The sequence below is a fragment of the Sparus aurata genome, chromosome 24, assembly GCF_900880675.1.
Source record: "Sparus aurata chromosome 24, fSpaAur1.1, whole genome shotgun sequence".
NCBI classification, from domain to species: Eukaryota; Metazoa; Chordata; class Actinopteri; order Spariformes; family Sparidae; genus Sparus; species Sparus aurata.
The window spans coordinates 2,505,236-2,524,418 of NC_044210.1; the positions used below are offsets into that span (position 1 = coordinate 2,505,236).

Below are 19,183 nucleotides of genomic sequence, written 5' to 3' on the forward strand. Positions count from 1 at the left end.
GCAATCATTGCTCACTTTTTGAATGATTTCTTTTAGACTGCACCTTGGTTTCTGCTTTATACAGAGGCCATTTGTTAGTGCAGGGTATTCATAGTTAACTGTAATAAATGGTCCTCATTCCTTTTGTTAATAAGGTTTATGATATCAGTGATGGTGGATCTGCTGAAGGATGAACACCTGATGTTACTGTATATTGGGGAAAAAGGACCAGTTTAAAACTCCATTTCCCACATAAAACTATGCTCTTAAGGCTGCGTGCTGAAACATTAGTAGCAACATAATCAAAATACATCACGTATTAAGGGTTGGCGACATGTGGTTGATGAGATTATTTTTTGATCAGATAACTGGATTTTACACTATTTCTTATAGTCATGTTATTTTACGGCAAGACATTAATAAACATTAGCTGCCTTGCTGCGGAGCCTAACATAAATATTTTAAAGCCCAAGCAGTAGAAAAAATGCTTAATATAAACACCTCAGTCAGAATAAACAGGCCCAAACTGCAGGTTTTCATAAACTGATCAAAGGAAACTAACTGTACCATAGAAAAGTCTTAAACTCGATGTGTTTTTTCTGTGCATACCCTTGATCTTGACTTAAACGCATAGGGATGTACACTTTCCACTCCCAAAATATGTTGGCTTCCAGGCTGAACCAAATATTTCCAGAGAGTTTCGTCTTTGATACAAACTCTTTAAGAGTCAATCTTTTTTGACAGATAGAAGGTAGGAAAATAAGACAAAACAAGGCCATGTAAGGTGTCTTAGGAAAACAAAAGTACATACAACCCCACCAACTTCCCACGTTGGGAAAGCGTGGACAAAGTAATGGGAGAGAGGACACTGGCAACTGTTGCCGACCCTGTGATGGGTACACTCCTGCTTTTAACAGTACTTTGGATGATATCGAAGCTAGTGTTTCTGGTAAGCTTACCTTACAGCACAGTCATGCAAGGTAATGTTAGCCAAATAATACCAGCTGGATGGACTAAGTTACTTGTTCTTTGCTTGATCAAGGATGATCAAAATAACAGCACAGCTGTATGCACAGTGCATTGCCAAGGTAATCCTGCCCATCTTTCTCTAGCGTCTCATTATGATCTTGAATAAGACCTGAAATTACTACTACCACTACTGCTACCACCTCACCAAACTTAGCTTGCATTACATGCTGTATAGAAGAACATGCAATCATCACTTACTAACTGGGGACTCCTCATTTATTAGTTACTTTTTAGGGAAAAAAATAATTGCACTCTAATTTAGGCTATGTGGTGCATATTAGGAAATTGGAATTATGATACAGACCATACACTCAAGACTGACTGACACATCCCCCATTGGAGGGCACGGGGAGGGCCTTATACATTTTCTAGTGGAGGTCATTCCGGTTGTCGAAAAGGTTAAATGTGCCCTGAGATGCTGAGGAGTCTGGACATGGTTTGGCTGTCTTGGTAGACACACCTCTGTACTGACAGCTCCTGTGGACTGGCTGAGTCAGTGATGGTCCTTTTGTTTTTTTGGGACAAGAGAGTGTGCTCCAACTGTTCTGGGAATGCTTATGTTGGGTACTTGAAAAGTGACTCTGAAGCAGCTGTTTTCGCTTGAATACATGGGACATGCCATAACAGGTCTGATCCATGGAGACCCCATCTTGCAACCCAGGAGAATGCACAAGCAATCATACTTTTGTCACATTTACGTTCACATAAATTGTTAAAAGTTCATTTATGGTCATTTAAGAGTTTTAACAATATTTCATTAATATCAGGATCATATTGTGAACTGCAATTATTTTGGTCCAGTTAATCATGATGAAGTTTTCATATTATCTAATGTCTAGTCTTAATATATTTGTTCTGTGAGCTTAAACGCATTGTTAGCCGACACTGCTCCACGTAAGTTCAGGTAAGACATTGTAAATAACAGCCTTCAAGGGCCTTATAGTGAAACCTAACACCAGACTAAACAGTAATGTTTTAAACCTCCACGGTTACAGTTTGACCCCTGCCCACACCTAGGGCCCTATGATTTCCTCGATCACGGAATCGCGGACGGAATCGCAGATTTGGCCGATTACAATGAAATCTACTTTTTTAAGCGGAATATCGCGGAATTTGACATCATTTCACTGACATGCTGTTTTCGTGTGGAAGAGGAACGTATGTCTGGGGAAAACTGCATGGAGGGAAGCAAATCTGGGTGGCACAACAAGCCCCCTCCACAGACTGAGCTCCCCCATCAAAACAGTGTAAGCATGCAAAGCAGCTGCCCACAGCTCTGTCTGAGAAACTGAGAAACTTGACATTAACCCCTCAGTACAGAACCGAGCAGTTCCCGAACGACTTTTATGTGTCAGGTGAACTGTTGTTTTGCAAAGAAACAGACCTGAGAAATCATAATTAAAGTTGTAATGCGTGAGAGTTAGCCACCTGTCCGATTCATATTATCGGCATATAACACCAGAGTGACTGTTAACTGCTGCTAGCAGTAGCTGCTGTTAGCTAGTTAGCCCCGTAAGCCACAGCCCTATTAGCTGACTCTGCTTGGGCTGGGAGCTCAGAGGACAGAGGGAGGGTTGGTGTTTTCACTGCTAGCTGGTTAGTATGCTAACTTGACATACTCTCACAGATACAATTTCTCATTTTGTTGGTCATCTTTGCAAATTTTTTAAATATTTTCAATAAATTTAAGGTAATTTCTATTTAATTTGTGCACATTTCAGTCATTTACATTAAAAACACACAGTTTTTGGTAGTATAATAAGAGTAAAAGGTAAAAAAAAAATGGAAGTGGAATTCCCACAAATTAAAACGGAAAAAACGGAATTTGGGAAAAAATGAAACAGAATTAGGGAAAAAATAAAACAGATTTTATAGGGCCCTGCACACCTAGCATGGTGGGTTTATTGGCTGCCTTTCTGTTGCTCTTCAAAGTAACTTGTTGATAGCTTGTCTATATGTCACACAATAACTCAATAACCATATTATTATGACAGGCTGCGGGGTGGGCGGTATACTGTTTTCATCACCATCACCAGTGTCACTTTCTGCTACGTCATGGCACTATGCAATACATCATAAGTGTTTTAGCATTATGAAAATGACATGGCTGTGATAACTAAACAATAACATAGAAGGATTTACATGCATTCATACAACTAAAGTTACACCCACTAACTACTGTTTTCCTCTCTGATGTGATCCTCACCAATATGTGCGTCTGATGGTACCGTGGTACACCGACTATTGTACATAAAACACTTAAATATGCTTTGGGTGTTCCACAAATGATATCTGTTGAAATGCCTAATCCTACCCCTTGTCTAACTCTGAATATCTATCACATCACATTTACTTATTAAACCACATTATCTGGCAGCCTACTCCCCTCAAATCACATGCAGGCCTTTACGTCATTTTTATTCCTATTAGAAGCCAATAAACACGTACACGTACACGTCTTTTCTCTCTGAAGAAACGTTGCCTAACATTGCAAATAGTGTGACGAAGATCAAAATACCAAAATTGTCACTACAGTTCAAGTACAAAACGTTATCATAGCTTTTCATTCTAATAAAATAGTTTCAATTATCAGTTACATTTTAGTGTATATGGTAGAATAGTGGCATTAAAATTGGGTGTTGTGAGCTGTGTATGCCACTCTGTATGGGACATTTCATATGCAATGTATTGCTATTTGTAACTTGTTCTATATATTTAATGATGATTGATGTTTTCATATATGTTGTATTTGTATTTGTGTTTATTGCCAATGGAAATGCAGATGTAAATTAGCCTAAGGCTAACTCTGGTGCAATGCATTCAATGATTACATTTATGTTTTAATTGTCCCTTACAAATAAAATTGAAATTGAATTGAATGGGCCACCACATGGGCCATGCCTGACTGACACTAGTTAGCCATATTTTGTCCTACTGGCTGGCTAGTCCATATTCTTGTGGAAAGCCCTGGGTGCATGTGTTGTGTTTACTGCCACAGAAGAGGAATAATCTTGTTACATTTTTAGCTGCTCTGAACAAGTGGCACAAACTGGCTCCACTGGCTCCTCTTACTGCTTGGATGTGCAATGGCAGAGTTGCTTCCTTTGCGCTACAACTTGTCATTCATTTTCCTGGGAAAAAATCCATACCAGTTGTAGAGCGAATATCATTGGAAAACGTGGTTTGTAGGGGACTAATACTGTATGTAGGCAGATGGTGTAATTTTTCTACAGCCATTACAATGTGCAATTAGTATTTAACTCTGAGTTTTCTATTGCCGATGTTAAGTCCTTTTTGGAACATTTTAACTGTAGTCTCCAACTTCTAAAAGGAAATAGACACCAGTCCACAGAAGTCCTCTTACAACAGCTTGGTCAGCAGCTTTCATAACTCCTGGAACTGGACCCTAATGAACCCTGATCACTTTTACTATTATCAATTAAACAATAAATCATTAACATAAGAAGATCATGATGTATAGGTGACAATGTGCATCATATACAGTATATTTCAAGAAGGACTGTACACAATTAAGAGTTTTAAACAGAATTTCATGCAAATCCAAGCATGAAATAATCATATTGAATTATTAGTTCATGCATCGAACTGTGAGCAACAGTAGATTTGCTCAAATTTGCTAAATACCACCATTTTTAACATATGCTTTACAGTGCGAGTGTTTTCATGAAAGTAGGTCAGACCTCACACTGTTATTTGGTGTCTTTAAGTGCGATATTTGGCAGCTATTTTAGACTGACTCAACACAGCAAAAGGCTTCCAGAGAGTCTGAAAATATATGTCTTAAACAGCCCGTGAACCCTGAAAGCACACCACTTTTGATCAAAGTGCCAGAGTAGAAGTGTGTGTCTGTCAGCGCAGAGGGCGGCTGACATCAGGCCCTGTCTGCATTACTGCAAGTGGAACACATTAGCTGCAAATAAAAAGCTATTGGCTGACATACAGGCAGCTAAATACGACTAGATCGACGGAAGACAAACTGCCTGACATGCTGCTGACATATAGTCCTACATCTCCTCTGTGTGCTGAACCACATTTTGTGTCACGTCTAAGCTCTGATCATATTTTCAACCCATGGTTTGTACCCGGTATGAAATAAAATCGTTTAAAGTAGCTAGCACCACACTACCTTTCTGGCGATCTTCTATGTGGCAAAAAAATCATACATTTTAATTAAAAACTTCAGCAGAGATGAAAACTGTAAGGGCCGGACTACTGAATAGGTCCTGTCGAGAAATCCGTAACCCACTGTTGCTCACTACATCTTACCTACCTTCCGACCTCCATGTGTGCATAAATGACTGTTATGAACTTATTTTAAATAACACAGACAAGAAATTATAGGTGACCTTATCAGTATTGGCTGATAGACATCCATATCATGTATTCCTAGTTTTTCTCTTAATCAATTACTGACCCACAACCCCACTCATTATTACATATAGGCTTAGAGCTGCTGCCACTCTAAGCCTAACCTCTTCACTATTTTTAAGTTGTTTTACCGCAGCATTTTTCAATATGTCAATACCAAAGATGTGGCAGATGTGATGTTAATGAATAGATTAAATGTTATTTTGTTATCGCCAATCATTCGTCGCCTCTGACCTTGAATAAAATGGTGAATATGAGTGCTAGGCTAACGGTAGATTTATTATAATCATTGAGGTACGTTGGATCCAAATATAGGGACTTCATCATTACAAAATAAATATTCAAGTTTGAAAAGGGATTAGATTTGACTGAATTAAAGGGGAGGTATGAGCTCTACTGAGTGCCACTGCTTCATCCAAATCTGCATGTAGTTACCTCCGCTCTTTCCATTAAGCCAAAATGCATTTAAACAGCATTTAAAATAAATCTAACAAAGCGGGTTGCCCAAGCCTATATTCAAATGAACAAGCAAGACTTCATCGATGGTACGGCTGTGATCTAAGTGCTTACCTTCTCTGGAGAGGCTGGAGGGCTGAATCTGCTGGCACAAACCAGGAAGGAGTCCGGTTGAGGTTTGCTGTTCTTCACATCGGGATCATCACCCAGAACGATGTGGTCAAACAGACTGAAGAAGTCTTTGTGTTGGCTCGTCTTCAGCTTGAACGTCACACCAGCAGAGCTGGTTGCCACAGCAATGGGGATATTGTGCTTCTTCAGATGGTGGACCAGTTTCTCCACACCTGGTGGTACACATGACCATACTAAAATGAGACTTAAGGTCCATCCGAGGTTTATATGAGGACTAATGCATTAGTTTTTCACGATGCGAGGCTGATATCTGAAATAAAACCATCTGCTGATATGGAGCTCCTTTCCAGACATTACATATGTTTTATCTTTTGATTCTTACTTTTAATTTCAATGGTGACCAGATGGCCGTGCAGAGCTGTGGGAGGATTTTAATCTACAGAGTCATGTCCGTCTATAAAACCTGCAATAAAAACTCCCTCAATGAACACACTCCTTTAACCGGAAGAGAACATGGACACTGGACAGATCTCTTCGTAGTTATCACTGCTCCATGCTGCCACTTCATTACATTTCTGCATCATATAGAACCTGCATATTTGGAGTGTATATGTCACAAAGCTTTGCAAGGCAGTATGTCAGGATATGAGGCAAGACTGTAGGTACTGAACAAAGTTTCTCTAGTTCTGAAGAACTAATAGAGCTTTACACCATTTTCGGTGTGATGACCGTTTCGTGGTCGCCATGTTTGTTGACATTTGCTTCCTGGTGTCCTCCATGGAAGATCCAGGCATTTTAGTAAATATACTTTTTAATCCTTCATGTAAATACACAATAGACAGATACGTGTTTGAATGATGCTGCTTGTGTCACAGCCACTGGTCTGCATGAAGTAATTAAGCTAATTTGTTGGTCATTTTGCAACACAGGTTTTCACTATGAAATGTTAGTTGGGGTTGTCTGGTCTATCAACATGGCCTGGACATACCAGCATGCATTGCATGTGACATTCTCAACAGTGAGCACTTGCTCTTTGCTCAGTGCTCTCCATTACAATTCAAGTACAACATGATATCTAAAGGACTGAATCCAGGCATTCGTGGTTGATGAGGTTAATGCATGACTGCTTCACCTACTGAATCACCATCCTTGTGTAACACCAATGGACGTGGTATCCAGTACTTCATTTTAAGAGCCAATTTCAAGTGTTTCTCTATTAAAGCAACAGCAGGTCGTTGTGATAATTAGACACATTACACCTTGAAATAAAGTAGCACACAGGATTAAAATAACCCTCGCTCAGACGTAAGGCCATGACTCACCACATATATAAAACTGAAACCTTAACTGTCAAACACTTAGTCACAGCGGAGATCTATATGACTTGGTTAGTGTTTTTGTTTATTTCTTTTTTACTTTTTCCAGAATAAAATGATCATCAGAAAGATTGTGAAGTGCAGCTGTAGCATTGAGTATCAGGTACACAGGTACAGATGCGTAAGAAGCATCACTGCTACCTGTAGAATAACGACAGCAGCCCATATAAGAGCTAATGTGAGGCTGCTCGTGAGCTGCATTTCATGGATTCTTCATCTTTTAGTCTGATTATTTTGTGAGTGGCCTAAACGTGGCACTGGATGTCATGTTCAGGAGGAGTGGCGTACCTGGCATGAGTTTGGCAGAGGGAAAGATCTTTTCTTGTATTTGTCGGGTTTCAGCCAGAAGTTCCTCAGCTGTCATGGGAAGCTCCAGAGTGTCCCGGATAATCTGGCAAGCAGCCACAGCGTTTTTGCCCATCACCGACGACTTCACGTCCCAGGTGTACCGCTTTCCAAAGCGGTCACAAATTTCCTGGAAGGACACAGTGTAGAGCCGCTCTGTGTCTAAAGTGAGAATACAAAATGAAAATGAGTGGAGTTCAATTAAACGTAGATTAATTAATTAATGTGGGATCTCATATGAATTGCAAATGAAAAGACGAGACAGATAACAGTTTGAGTGTGACCTCAAACTGTAAAAGTAAAATGTGCAAATTAAAAGTGCAGCGTTCAACAGCACGTCCTGACTACACAAAAGTATTCACATCTAACCAAATGTGACGTTTAACAATGACATCAAATCCAGATTTACATCAAATGATAGTCAAGTTGTATCATTTCACAGACAAGTCAGTCTTAAATGGTGCAGTAGTATCATGCTTATTATCAGTTAAATATAATTCATTTGTGTGATGTTCAACCATTTAATTGTGCACCTCTGATAATAAATAAGTTGTCAGTGAAACTTTTGGCTTGAAAACACTTAACACTGATTTCAAACATTTAAAGCACCGATAGACAATTTAAATACATGCCGAATTAACCTCTAGATGATACCGTTAAAGGAACTATATTAGCTGATATCCGACGTGACTCGACATTGTAGCTGTGTGCAAAGAAATCATAAATCTCTGTGTTTTCCCATGGAGTTCGTCATGGCGACTTCTAAACTGTGCACGATTAGCCTGCGTAGCGACTGAATGAGATTCTGTATCAACGTAGCTTCGGGATACGAGCAACCTCGTATGAGACAGTGAAAGAAAACGGGTGAAACACACAGTAATGTAAAGACCTAATAATAATCCATCCATGTCGAAAAGGACATGGCTCACAGGTTGGTAGGAACCGCTCGACACAGACATGTTTCATTCGGAGGGTTACTTCCGCGTCAAACGGGATGACGAAGACAGGGGGTGGACAGAAGCTACCACCGCGCTGTGACAGGATGAAACAAGACGCTGAAAATGTCACGTAGCGCTCCAATAACCTCCGAAACCAGGCTCTTACACGGTGTTCCCCCCAACTGGCTCGTTTAAAACCACGATACGACCGTGATAAATTATATATTTTAGTCTGAAAGGGAGCTTGACCCCGTTCAGGGATGCATTTTAGTCGTCCCGGCGCAATGGCTGTTGGGAAATGCAGTCCGCGCTGGTTCCTGGAGCATTTCAAATTTAAAACTTCTCAACCATTTCTAGGGTAAGAATAATGTTGAGAACATACATCTGTTACAAAGAAGAAAATGTTTCCAAATTGTTTACATTAAATTAGGTTGACGCAACAGTGTATTCATTCAGATGTTCAAAATGTGTTTAGTTGTATCAGTTCATCAAATGTCATTAAGAATGTGGGACAGCAGGTTCAGGTAATCTGGGACAGTCATTAAGCAGCGTAATTACTCTCATCAAATCAAACTGATAATAATTATTATGTTTTGACAGTTACAGTAGATTATCTTGTTGTGTAAAAGAAAATACATAATGAGAGAGTTTAAAGGGAAAACAAATAATAATAATCATGCTGTTATTCGATTTTTGTTTAATTCATTCAAAGGTAATACAACTTCAATAGAATGGAGAATTGAATGAATTTCAAATTAATAATCAGTTCCGCTTGCTATTGGTTGAACTTGAACAGATATTTTAAAGTGATGTGAAATGTTATATTCATGTTTTAAATGAATTCAAACCAAGTATCTTGATGATTGATATAAATCTAATCTATCTGGTCAATAATGAAAACAATACTGTTTCAGCTTTCTGTCCTTGTCATTCAATGCTTTTGAATGAGCCAGGCATGCATAAAGTAAGGTGATTAAGACTTTTTTTGAATTCAAGTGTCTCATTTGACAAAGCGACCTGTCCCAGATTATCACATTTTCGCAGAATTTTATTTTTCGCATAAAGAACAATAATAGGTGTTACATGTCTCGTCGGGGTGTGATATCTACATTCTTTCTTCTAGCGTGGTTAGAATAAACATCTCAGGGATTTCAGAAAGTAATGGCGTGTGTGTAGATTCTTGGATATACCGTGGGTTGAGGTGTTGTCACAGGAATGCGTGAATTATGATTGAATTTCACAGAATTTCTTCAAATCCCACGAAGAAAAATAATGAACAAGGTCAGTGGCCTTTTGAAAATTGCCCTTCTAAGTCTCAGCAACGTATTTACAATTGCGACCAGCCGCAACAGTGTTGGTAACATTTCCAAAGTGTGCGTCATTGTCATGGTGAAACATGGACCTAGAGCAGTAACTACCACATACGTGATATTGGTGTAATAATGTAGTAATCCCGCTTAGTAGTCGCAGGTCGGCACGTGAACATGCTGACGCGGCTGTTGTGATCCCATCACAAGATCACAGGACGGTTTAGTTTGAATTCAGTGTCTCACATCTCCATTGTTCACTGTGTCGCAGAGATGGGCCACAGCAAATTACTAACAAACCGCTGTTCACTGCACTGCAACCAACGATGCCACATTTTTCTGAATAATTGGAAGCTCCGTGCTAACAGAGTTTGTCTTGTTAGCGTGAAAGGGATGTCAGGGGAATGAGAGAACCCCCTAACCTGGACGATCTAATGAGCCTGTGGATTTCAGGTCTAATTGGGGGACGCTGAGAGGGAAATGGAGGCTTTGAGTCCCGTCAAGTGTGCTTTGTGTCAAATTGCATAGTTTAGGGAGTTGCTCAGAGTGACTGAGCGTTCGGAACACTGAGAAGGAGCAGCCACCCTGTGTGCGTCGGGAGGAATACTACGAAAAAGTGCAATTTCCTGGTGACACGTTTGTTTTGTGCAAACACCAACTCTGACAAAGATGAAAAAGTTGAGTATTTTTATTCTGTCCCGGCAGTATTTTGAGCGCAGAGGAAACAGCAGTAAAAAAAATCAGCCTGATGATGCTTCCAATCCCACAAATCAGTGCAACAGAAAAAAGATGACAGTCTGGAAGAAGTAGCAAGAGATTGCTATGAAGCTAGCCTGGAGCGACACTTTGCTGTCTGACTGAAACAGTCTGTCTGTAGATATAAATAGTGGAGTGGTAAAATCACAGCCAGAAACACAGTTAGTTAGTTTTTCATATCTCCCTCTGGAATGGGACTGCTGCAGAAACACTGCTGCCATTAAGACTGGGAGATGCTTCTATTCAAAGCTTCATGCTTGCTGCCTAATTGTTACACAGAGATCCGCATACAAAACACGTTGCTAACAGTCGGGGTGGTCCAAGCTTTTAAGCGATGGATAAGATGCATTTTACACAATTTAATGTGGAAACGATAAAGACACTGATTTAAGTATTTATTATACATTTCAATGTATTTAATGTCTAACTTCATTATTAATCAAACAGAATGTGGTGTTTTGCTAATCCTTTTTTGACATATATTCGTTTGAAAACAGTAGAGAATATATTCAAAGGATATAACCTCATGGGCGTGGGTACACTTCACTGGGGAACATATCTCACTTGCAAATATTTGCATTCTGTTTTAATTTACACTTTTTTTTACATTTACCTTTTAGGGCATTTAGCAAACGCTTTTGTCCAAAGCGACTTACAGTAATTCATACATACATTCACACACTGATGGCGGTGGCTGCCATGCAACCAGCACTTCAGGAGCAGTTTGGGGTTCAGTATCTTGCTCAAGGACACTTTGACCTTTGATTGGATCTCACGTCAATCCTCCATACGCAAAGCAACGAACGCGTACGGGCAAACTGACACAATTTCTTTTAGTCCGGAGAATTTCTCTCCCTCTTCATCCACTTGCTGTTGACCGTAGTAGAAGTGGCTGCTTTGACCCACAGTGTGTTGGTATTTTAATGTCTGCTTTTGTTAAAAACACTCTCAAATCGTTGTTAACTGTTGATAATAACAATTACATATAAGTTTTCTTGGCCATTCAAATTCATACACAAATGTGAATTTTGTGTATTAGTGTAATGGAATTTTATGGATAGTCAATCAATGTTTTTTTTTTCTTTTATAAAAGTAGAAGCCTAACAAAAACCTTAATCTTGGAAATGTTATTAATTGTAGTTATTTATGAAGCTCCTGTTCCTAACAGCCTCAGTCAGAATGTAGATAGGCTCATCGACCAGAAGATCTGCTTGGTAAATAATTTCAGCCTGATTTTGGTGGAGGGATCAATAGCTGCATTCTGTGTTATTAAAACACTAGCAGAGGCCCAGTTGATAAATCCAGTCTTCTTACAGTATGACAGACAGCCAATGATGATCATCCCTTAAAGCCGACGCTGTCACATCCACAGATGATACAGTCATTTGTAATTCTCCTCCAGTTTATCCTTTGATTACTAACCATGACACTTCCACTGGAGGGACGGGCCCTAAAGCAATCAACACACCCACACATACACACACACGCACACACACACACACACACCGCTATTTACATTGTGATGATAAGCTCGTTAACTCTCAGTGGCTGATCGGTATCGCCCTCAGCTGCAATTCCCCAGCCAACCATTTGTCCTGGGTGAGATATCAGCAATCACCATTTTAAATGAGGAAAGGTGATATGAAATGCAAATTCAGCAACAAAGATCAATACTGTTCACTGAAGGGAATAAAGTCAAGCCGTGTACCTGGTATACACAGCTGTCCTTGAGCCCACAGTGAAAGACGTGACATTTCACTACAAAATTTCGAGAAACTTCCATTACTTGTGACTGGACGGAGCTTTTCTGATTGGCTGGCGGGTGTCCAACCACAAGCCTCACGTTTGGGATGTGGTGGAACTTTTTAATAGAGCTCCAACTGAAGGGCAAAACCCATTTTTAGATAGCCAGAGCTGCTACATCTGCTCCACGCAGCAGACTATCCCTCAGAGCTCGAATGGTGCTTCAGCGAAAACCGCCCCCACTCGAGAGCACTTTAACCACCAAAAAGGCCACGAGACAAGGACTGCACCTTGACTGGATGGATACGGCGTCAGAGATAGACAGGGAGCAAGTGGAAAGTGAGAGGGCACCGTATGCAACAAAGATCTCCAGCTGAAATCAAACAGGTAGATTGGATTCTCAGTGGAACTGTTGGCTACACAGCCCCCACCATTCCTGGTGGCGTTGCTCTTTTTCCTCTGACCTGTAATATTTTCAGAAAACATGGACCAGAACAGATAAAGTTAATGCAGTGAGTGCAATGAGTATGGACATAGGGCTCCTACCGTATCTTACTTTGAGCGTAAAATTTCCCAATGGAATTCGCTTCAAAGATAGGAGACCTGAGTAAGCCTGAATGCACTGATAAACCTCAGCAAATAGGTAAACAGTAATCACGATGGAGATGACAGGTTATCATAATGTCACCTGGTCTCACCCCAATACGTGTAATAGACAACTGTATCGCACCCCCTGGTGCTGTCCTCTATTGGATTGACGGGTCTATTACACGCCTTGGTGTGCAACTGGGCTGCATTACACCGTACATAGTTCTGACTAAAATCTCACCACCCTCCTTTTTATTGCGTCGAACCAAATTACCCAGGGGGAGGCCGTAAGCTCTTGAGATTGAAGTGTTTATGAAGCAGCTTCCCCTCACTGATGATAACGGTAATTGCAGCGCTCATTTAGAGGCATCTCCACTTTCAATTATGAGGCTGATTACAGAAAGAGCGCGTTAATATGAAGGAGTTGAGTATTTTGATCTCTATAAGTAAGTAAGGCCCGTTGAGGTTCAGGAGGTAACTTGTCTTTAGGTCTTGACAGGCCAGGTATGACGAGGTGAGCGTGGAAACATTGTGGGGCATTTTGGGTAGAATGTTTTGCGTTGCATATATGAGCTGGTCAGAACCTTGCACGACTGTGTGTGTGAATGGGTAAATATGGCATGAACTGTAAAGCTCATTTAGCATTCCGTGTGCAGGACTAGAAATTGGATCTTGTTTGAAATACACAAGTTAGGTTAAAAGGGCAAATAAATGCAATGGTTTGGAGTAACCATCGAGTAACTGGATTTTGCCCCAGTAACCCCGCAACCCCCTTGAAGGGGTGATAAAGCGGTTACATTCCCGCAACCCTGACGGAAAAGCGGAAAGAGAACGGAACCTGAATAAAAAAAAATCCCAAACCATATTTAGTTTCTTTTGCCAATGTCATGTTCCCCAAAAAACATATATACTACAAGTTTGTTGAACTGCAACAAAAAGTGTAAAGATACAGAAAAGGTGTCATATTCAGCTGTATGATTTCTTGTCATTGTGTTCAGCCCTCTTCAAATTGCCTTAAAAATGTGACTTTTTTTTTCAAATGAAAACTTACACTTGAATTAATCAACTCTGTTGCAAAATAGAATAGACAGAATAAGCAAGGCATCGACAAGGTCAGAAATCATTTACTTTTACATGACAAAATATTTTTTTCCTTCAAACTTTCATTAAGGAATCCTTAACTTGCAGCATCTGCTGCCTTTGGCATTCTAGCTGTGAATTTGTTGAGCTAATCTGAAGTAATTTCACTTCTTGCTTCCTGAAGCACCACCCACAGGTTGGATTGGCTGCATTTGCCTCGTGTCTCACAAATGTTCCTCTCCGTTGGTTTGTGCACAACACTTTTTAATGATGAGTCTCGGAAGAATGTCCTTTTTTCCTGGCCATCTTGAGACTAAACTGGAACCCACACACGCTGATGCTCCAGACGCTCAACTAGCCTAAGGAGGCCAATTTTATTGCTTCTTTAATCAGCAGCAGCAACAGTTTTCTGACATGGTTGCACAAGGGTTTCTAATGATCAGTTAGCCCTTTTACACAACAAACTTGGATTAGCGAACACAATGCACTCCACCACAGGAGTGATGGCTGCTGAAAACAGCCCTCTGTGTCAGCCATTTCCACCTAAACTGGTCATTTACCATATTAATAATGTTGAGACCGTGTTTGGGATCAATTTAATGTTATTTTAATTGAATAGAATTGTGCCTTAGTTGTTTCAATAATAAGGGAATTCAGTGATCTGAAAACCTTCCAGGGTGTGTGTATTTTACTTGTGAAATAGAGAAAAATAAAAGCATATTATTTTCCATACAACAACTCATTAAACTCTTACAGCAGAAGTCTGTTACCGGGCTGGTGAATAAGAAAGTGCCACTTATGGTACAAGAAGTGACCTGCAAGGTCTTGGTGAATTGAAAACCTTCACTCTACGATTCTGTATCTGTCTTTTTATGATATTCAACTAAACACTACACTTCTATATGATTTTCTTTTTAGTTTTTTTTGTGCTAATCAGGACTGTTCTCACCGTCGAGCTGACAGGTCATCTCTTTGTTCAAACTCTTGAAAGAAGCTGTTTACATTTTCCTGTCAGGCGACCCCTTGTGACCTTGTGAATAACGAGTCCCGTCTCTGAGAAGCAGAGGTGGATGGAGTGTGACATTGTTATCACGAAGTGCATGACTTTGACAGTGCAGAGTGTTGCTTACACGCTGTACGAACAGTCAATAGTGGTTTATCTTAAAAATGGTTTTAATGGTCAGTGAGTCATCCATCTCAGGGTGCAAGATTCTTGTGAATGTAACTGAATGGAATCTGAGAAAATATGACCTGCGGAGTCCAAAGTGCCGCCTGATCATTATTATTCTCTCTGCTGATTTTAACTCTCGTAGCACCCCGGCTGTCCTCCTGAACATTCTACAAAATGCTGCTTTATTGTTGGGGACTTGTGGAGGACAGAGCTGTCCCGTGAAATCAGATAATGGACCTACAGTGAGGTGGTTATTCATCAAGTAGCCTAACATTTCTTATTATATCAGTATTTTATTTTTAAACAAGACATAACATTTAAGAAAAGACGGGAAGCAACACAGTGATGGATGACTTGGTGAAATAGTGCTGTTAAATCCTCTGCGTAACTTTCAGCTGTCTGTTGTTGAAAATCGAGTTGATGAGAGTCGAGTTTTGTAAGGCTAACCAAAACAATGAGGTAAAAGAGGCTAAAAAGCTCACAGTGTAAATTTGAAGTCGTGTTTTCGCCAAGCTCGTCAGCATTTCTAGGCAAACTAAATTTCCCCACAGCTCTGATTGTCTTGTTGCCATGCCTTTGGGTTCTGTTCTGCCGGTGAACGTTACAGAGCCGAGTGACTCTAAAGCACTGCAGGTTCGTGTGTGTGCAATCTGTGTGTTGAACGAGTCAGGCGCTCACCATCCTAAAAAAAAAAAAAACTGAGGAAAACTTTGAATCTTTTATTGGACATCTGCTGTCTGAGTGAACCATCTCATGCTAACTAGCTATTAAAACCAGATCTGATTCTGAGCTTTGGCAGGACATGGTTTGAACTCAGAGAGTTAAGTTCTGCTCTGAATACTTCCCGACTGACAGCTTAACCTTTAACCCCACGCAGTGCAAAATTGTTGGATGTTTACACTCAGTCTCCCTTTTATTAGGTCCACCTAATTAAAACTAATGCAGACTGAGACAACAACCACGTAATGGAATGTGTTAAAGCAACTGGCAATCTTAGTATCGCAATTTTAAAGCATATTAGTCGTGGGTCACGCATGATTTTTAGGGTTAGGGTCTTCACACTTCTGTGTACACACCTAATCCTCAACACTTACAGCAGGCACACGTACCCGCTTCATATCCTTCCAAATCGTTTTTTGGTGACTGGACTTGACTAATATTTGACTGCTGCCGATGAAAAACTGTTTGTTGGAGCTTACAATGGCTGGGGTACTTTTGGCAAATGCCACATAATAAACACTTACATGAACGTTCTATTTTTAGATCAATAACACCACAAGTGTTGAGTTTCCAAGCAACTGCAAACAAGCCGATGATTGTAAAGCATGAATGAAGCAGTTGAATTGCGTCATTCACAGTAAGTGACCATTTTGAAGTCCACTACAGACGCATCCGGCGACGATTTGTGTGTTCCACCACCTAGCATCGCTGCCATTACTGCAGTTGCAAGTTGTGTCTATGGCTGCTTGCTGACAGTGACACAGCATGGGTAGTTGGAGTAGAGACATTAAACAGGACCCCATAAGAGACCTTATATGTATGGTGATTTTGACCTAATTCAGAGTATACATAGACATTGGTTACTTATGATATAGGGAATATATAGAAAACCTATAATGTGCTAGCTAGCTAAATATTATGGCATCACTTTCCCTCATGTGCTACTTGATGAACTATCAGTAATGTACATCTAATGCCCGACTTCATACAGGAACAATGCATTAATTCATGCAACAACTAATGCATTTCAATCATCACAATTTCTGAGTTTTTTAATGATGTTCATGTCTCCTTCATGACGTAATGCAAAGTAAAAACAAGTCTACTCTAACTCTTTGTTACTAACTAAGTTTCCTGGGTGAGGGTCCCATGGTTGACCACCCCCAACCTCCTGCCTCCCGAAGCACCTCAGGAGATTATTCAAGAGAGGAAGACCCACAGCGTCATATTTCGAAGTGTTGGGACACTGGCCAAGCTGCCTTATTGACATGTTGGTAGTGAAAACTCTGAGGAACAGTGGACTCTGTGTTTACGTCACTGATGCTTGGTGCTCAAAATTGTTAACCTAGCGTCAACGTGCAGACGATGACCATATTATCCACACCATGTTGTTGCTGCTGTTCACCTTCATCCAGACCATACACAAAATGCAATACAGAATTATTTCTTGGGGAGCACATGTTTATGTATATATGTGTATAAACAACTATATTCACTGTATGTTTTATGTTAGGGAAGGCAGGAACTACAGCGTTTCACCATGCAACCCTGTGTTTACAAATCATATACCTTTTTGCCTTGTTGCATACGTTCAGAAATATCCTCATCCTCACGACAAAGTGTTTGCATTGCTGCTGCTGCAGCGCTTCTTTCCATCGTACATTTTACACTCACTTTTTCTATTTTTGTACACATACACAGGTTGTTCCTTTTATTGCATTTTTTATATCTTTTTGTACTCTGAATGTTTGCTTCTCTCCCACCAAATGCTGTGTAAGTTTTTCTTTCGGTTTGCCTCTGGGACCAGGAAAAATAGTGCTGTTTTTCCACGTGCTGGACGGCACTTTATACATATGAAGATAATAATATTATCTCTGCTATCTCTTAAATATGCTGTGAAACTCATCATTTTTAGTCCTAACCTTCATTATGGTTTTTTCTTCTCTGCTTTTATTTGCAGCGGACTGCACATAATTAGACTTAGAGCATCTATGCAATTGAGTTGAGGTGAACTAAATTATATTTTGATTTCGTTCAAGTCCTTAAGAAATGTAACCTGAGGAGACCCAGTTTTGAGCTTCAAGTTTGGATGCGGAGATCCATTTGGAGACATACAGTATGCACAAAGGCTTGGCGTGTTCACTGAAGGCACTTTGAAGCTGTGCTTTGACAGGTTTGTTGTTCCACCGTTGAGCAGTTAAAAGGAAAAATATATCAGTGCTTTTGCTTCACTTCATCTCCCAACAACTTGACTTGTGTCTTTTTTTGTCGATGCCCTGGTTCAAAGCTGCAATATTCATGCTTTAAATTCTGCATCAAAATTTTTCCACATTAAAATGGCAAGAAACAAACACAGTTCCCTCTTAGTACCCAGCATGCCTCTCTATGGTGTGTGTGTGTGTTCTCACTTCACTGCTCATTTTTCCTGAAATTACTTTTCAGCGGTGTTGGGATGTCTTTTTTTAAGTGTACATAATTTGCAGTGAATCTCTCATGTGTTTGTTTTCTGTGCTGGCGGTCTCAGTCTCAGGTGGTCAAGAGCATTCCAAAAAAATATTATAATATCCATATTGGTATGCCCATTTTTTTTTTTTTTTTTTAACCAGAAACCCAATAAAACAAAACTAAAATCGTTATGTCCTCTAGTTTAGATGAAATGTTCTATTCTTCGGACGTGTAGAATGGTCTCTCATGCTTGTCGGCAGTCCACTATCAGCCCCATGTTCAGTTTGCTATGGCAACACAGAGCTCATCATTATAACACACCAGGTCATTTTTTGCTGGCCTAAAAATATTGGATTCAGATTATGAAATAACCAGAACTGTCGATAAGGCTCCTACACAACTCCGATCTGGTTCACATAATTTGTGGTGTCAAATGGCAACGGTGGCGCATAGAGATGCAGTGGTTGGTAGCTTCCTCAAATTTCCATAGATTTCTGGTTTTTAACTGTTGTTGCATACATCAGGCAGACCGTGCACCAGGCTGAAAGAGCCCAACTACAGTGGGACGAGGAGAGGTAGACTGAAATGAATTACTCTGACCCTTACAGCGCAAAGCAGACAAGATTTTATGATATGAAATCAAAATATACTTTACTAATATCTGCTGGTCCTGGGAATTGTCAAGGATGCAATGTCTTAGTGACCTCTTGGTAACCATAAGAACACCTC

The 19,183-nt window shown here is 40.1% G+C and overlaps 1 protein-coding gene across 1 annotated transcript in view; it reads right to left on the reverse strand.

The window, feature by feature from the left end:
- The window catches only part of pudp (pseudouridine 5'-phosphatase), a 33,167-nt gene extending 24,344 nt beyond the window's left edge, over nt 1–8,823 (reverse strand). The window contains exons 1-3 of the mRNA XM_030409322.1: nt 8,596–8,823; nt 7,650–7,868; nt 5,968–6,197 (exon numbers count right to left, since the gene is read on the reverse strand). Of these exons, the coding sequence (XP_030265182.1) occupies nt 5,968–6,197; nt 7,650–7,868; nt 8,596–8,665 (519 nt within the window). The 5' untranslated portion in view covers nt 8,666–8,823. The remainder of the gene's footprint in view (nt 1–5,967; nt 6,198–7,649; nt 7,869–8,595) is intronic.
- Between the last annotated feature and the right edge of the window lie 10,360 nt (nt 8,824–19,183).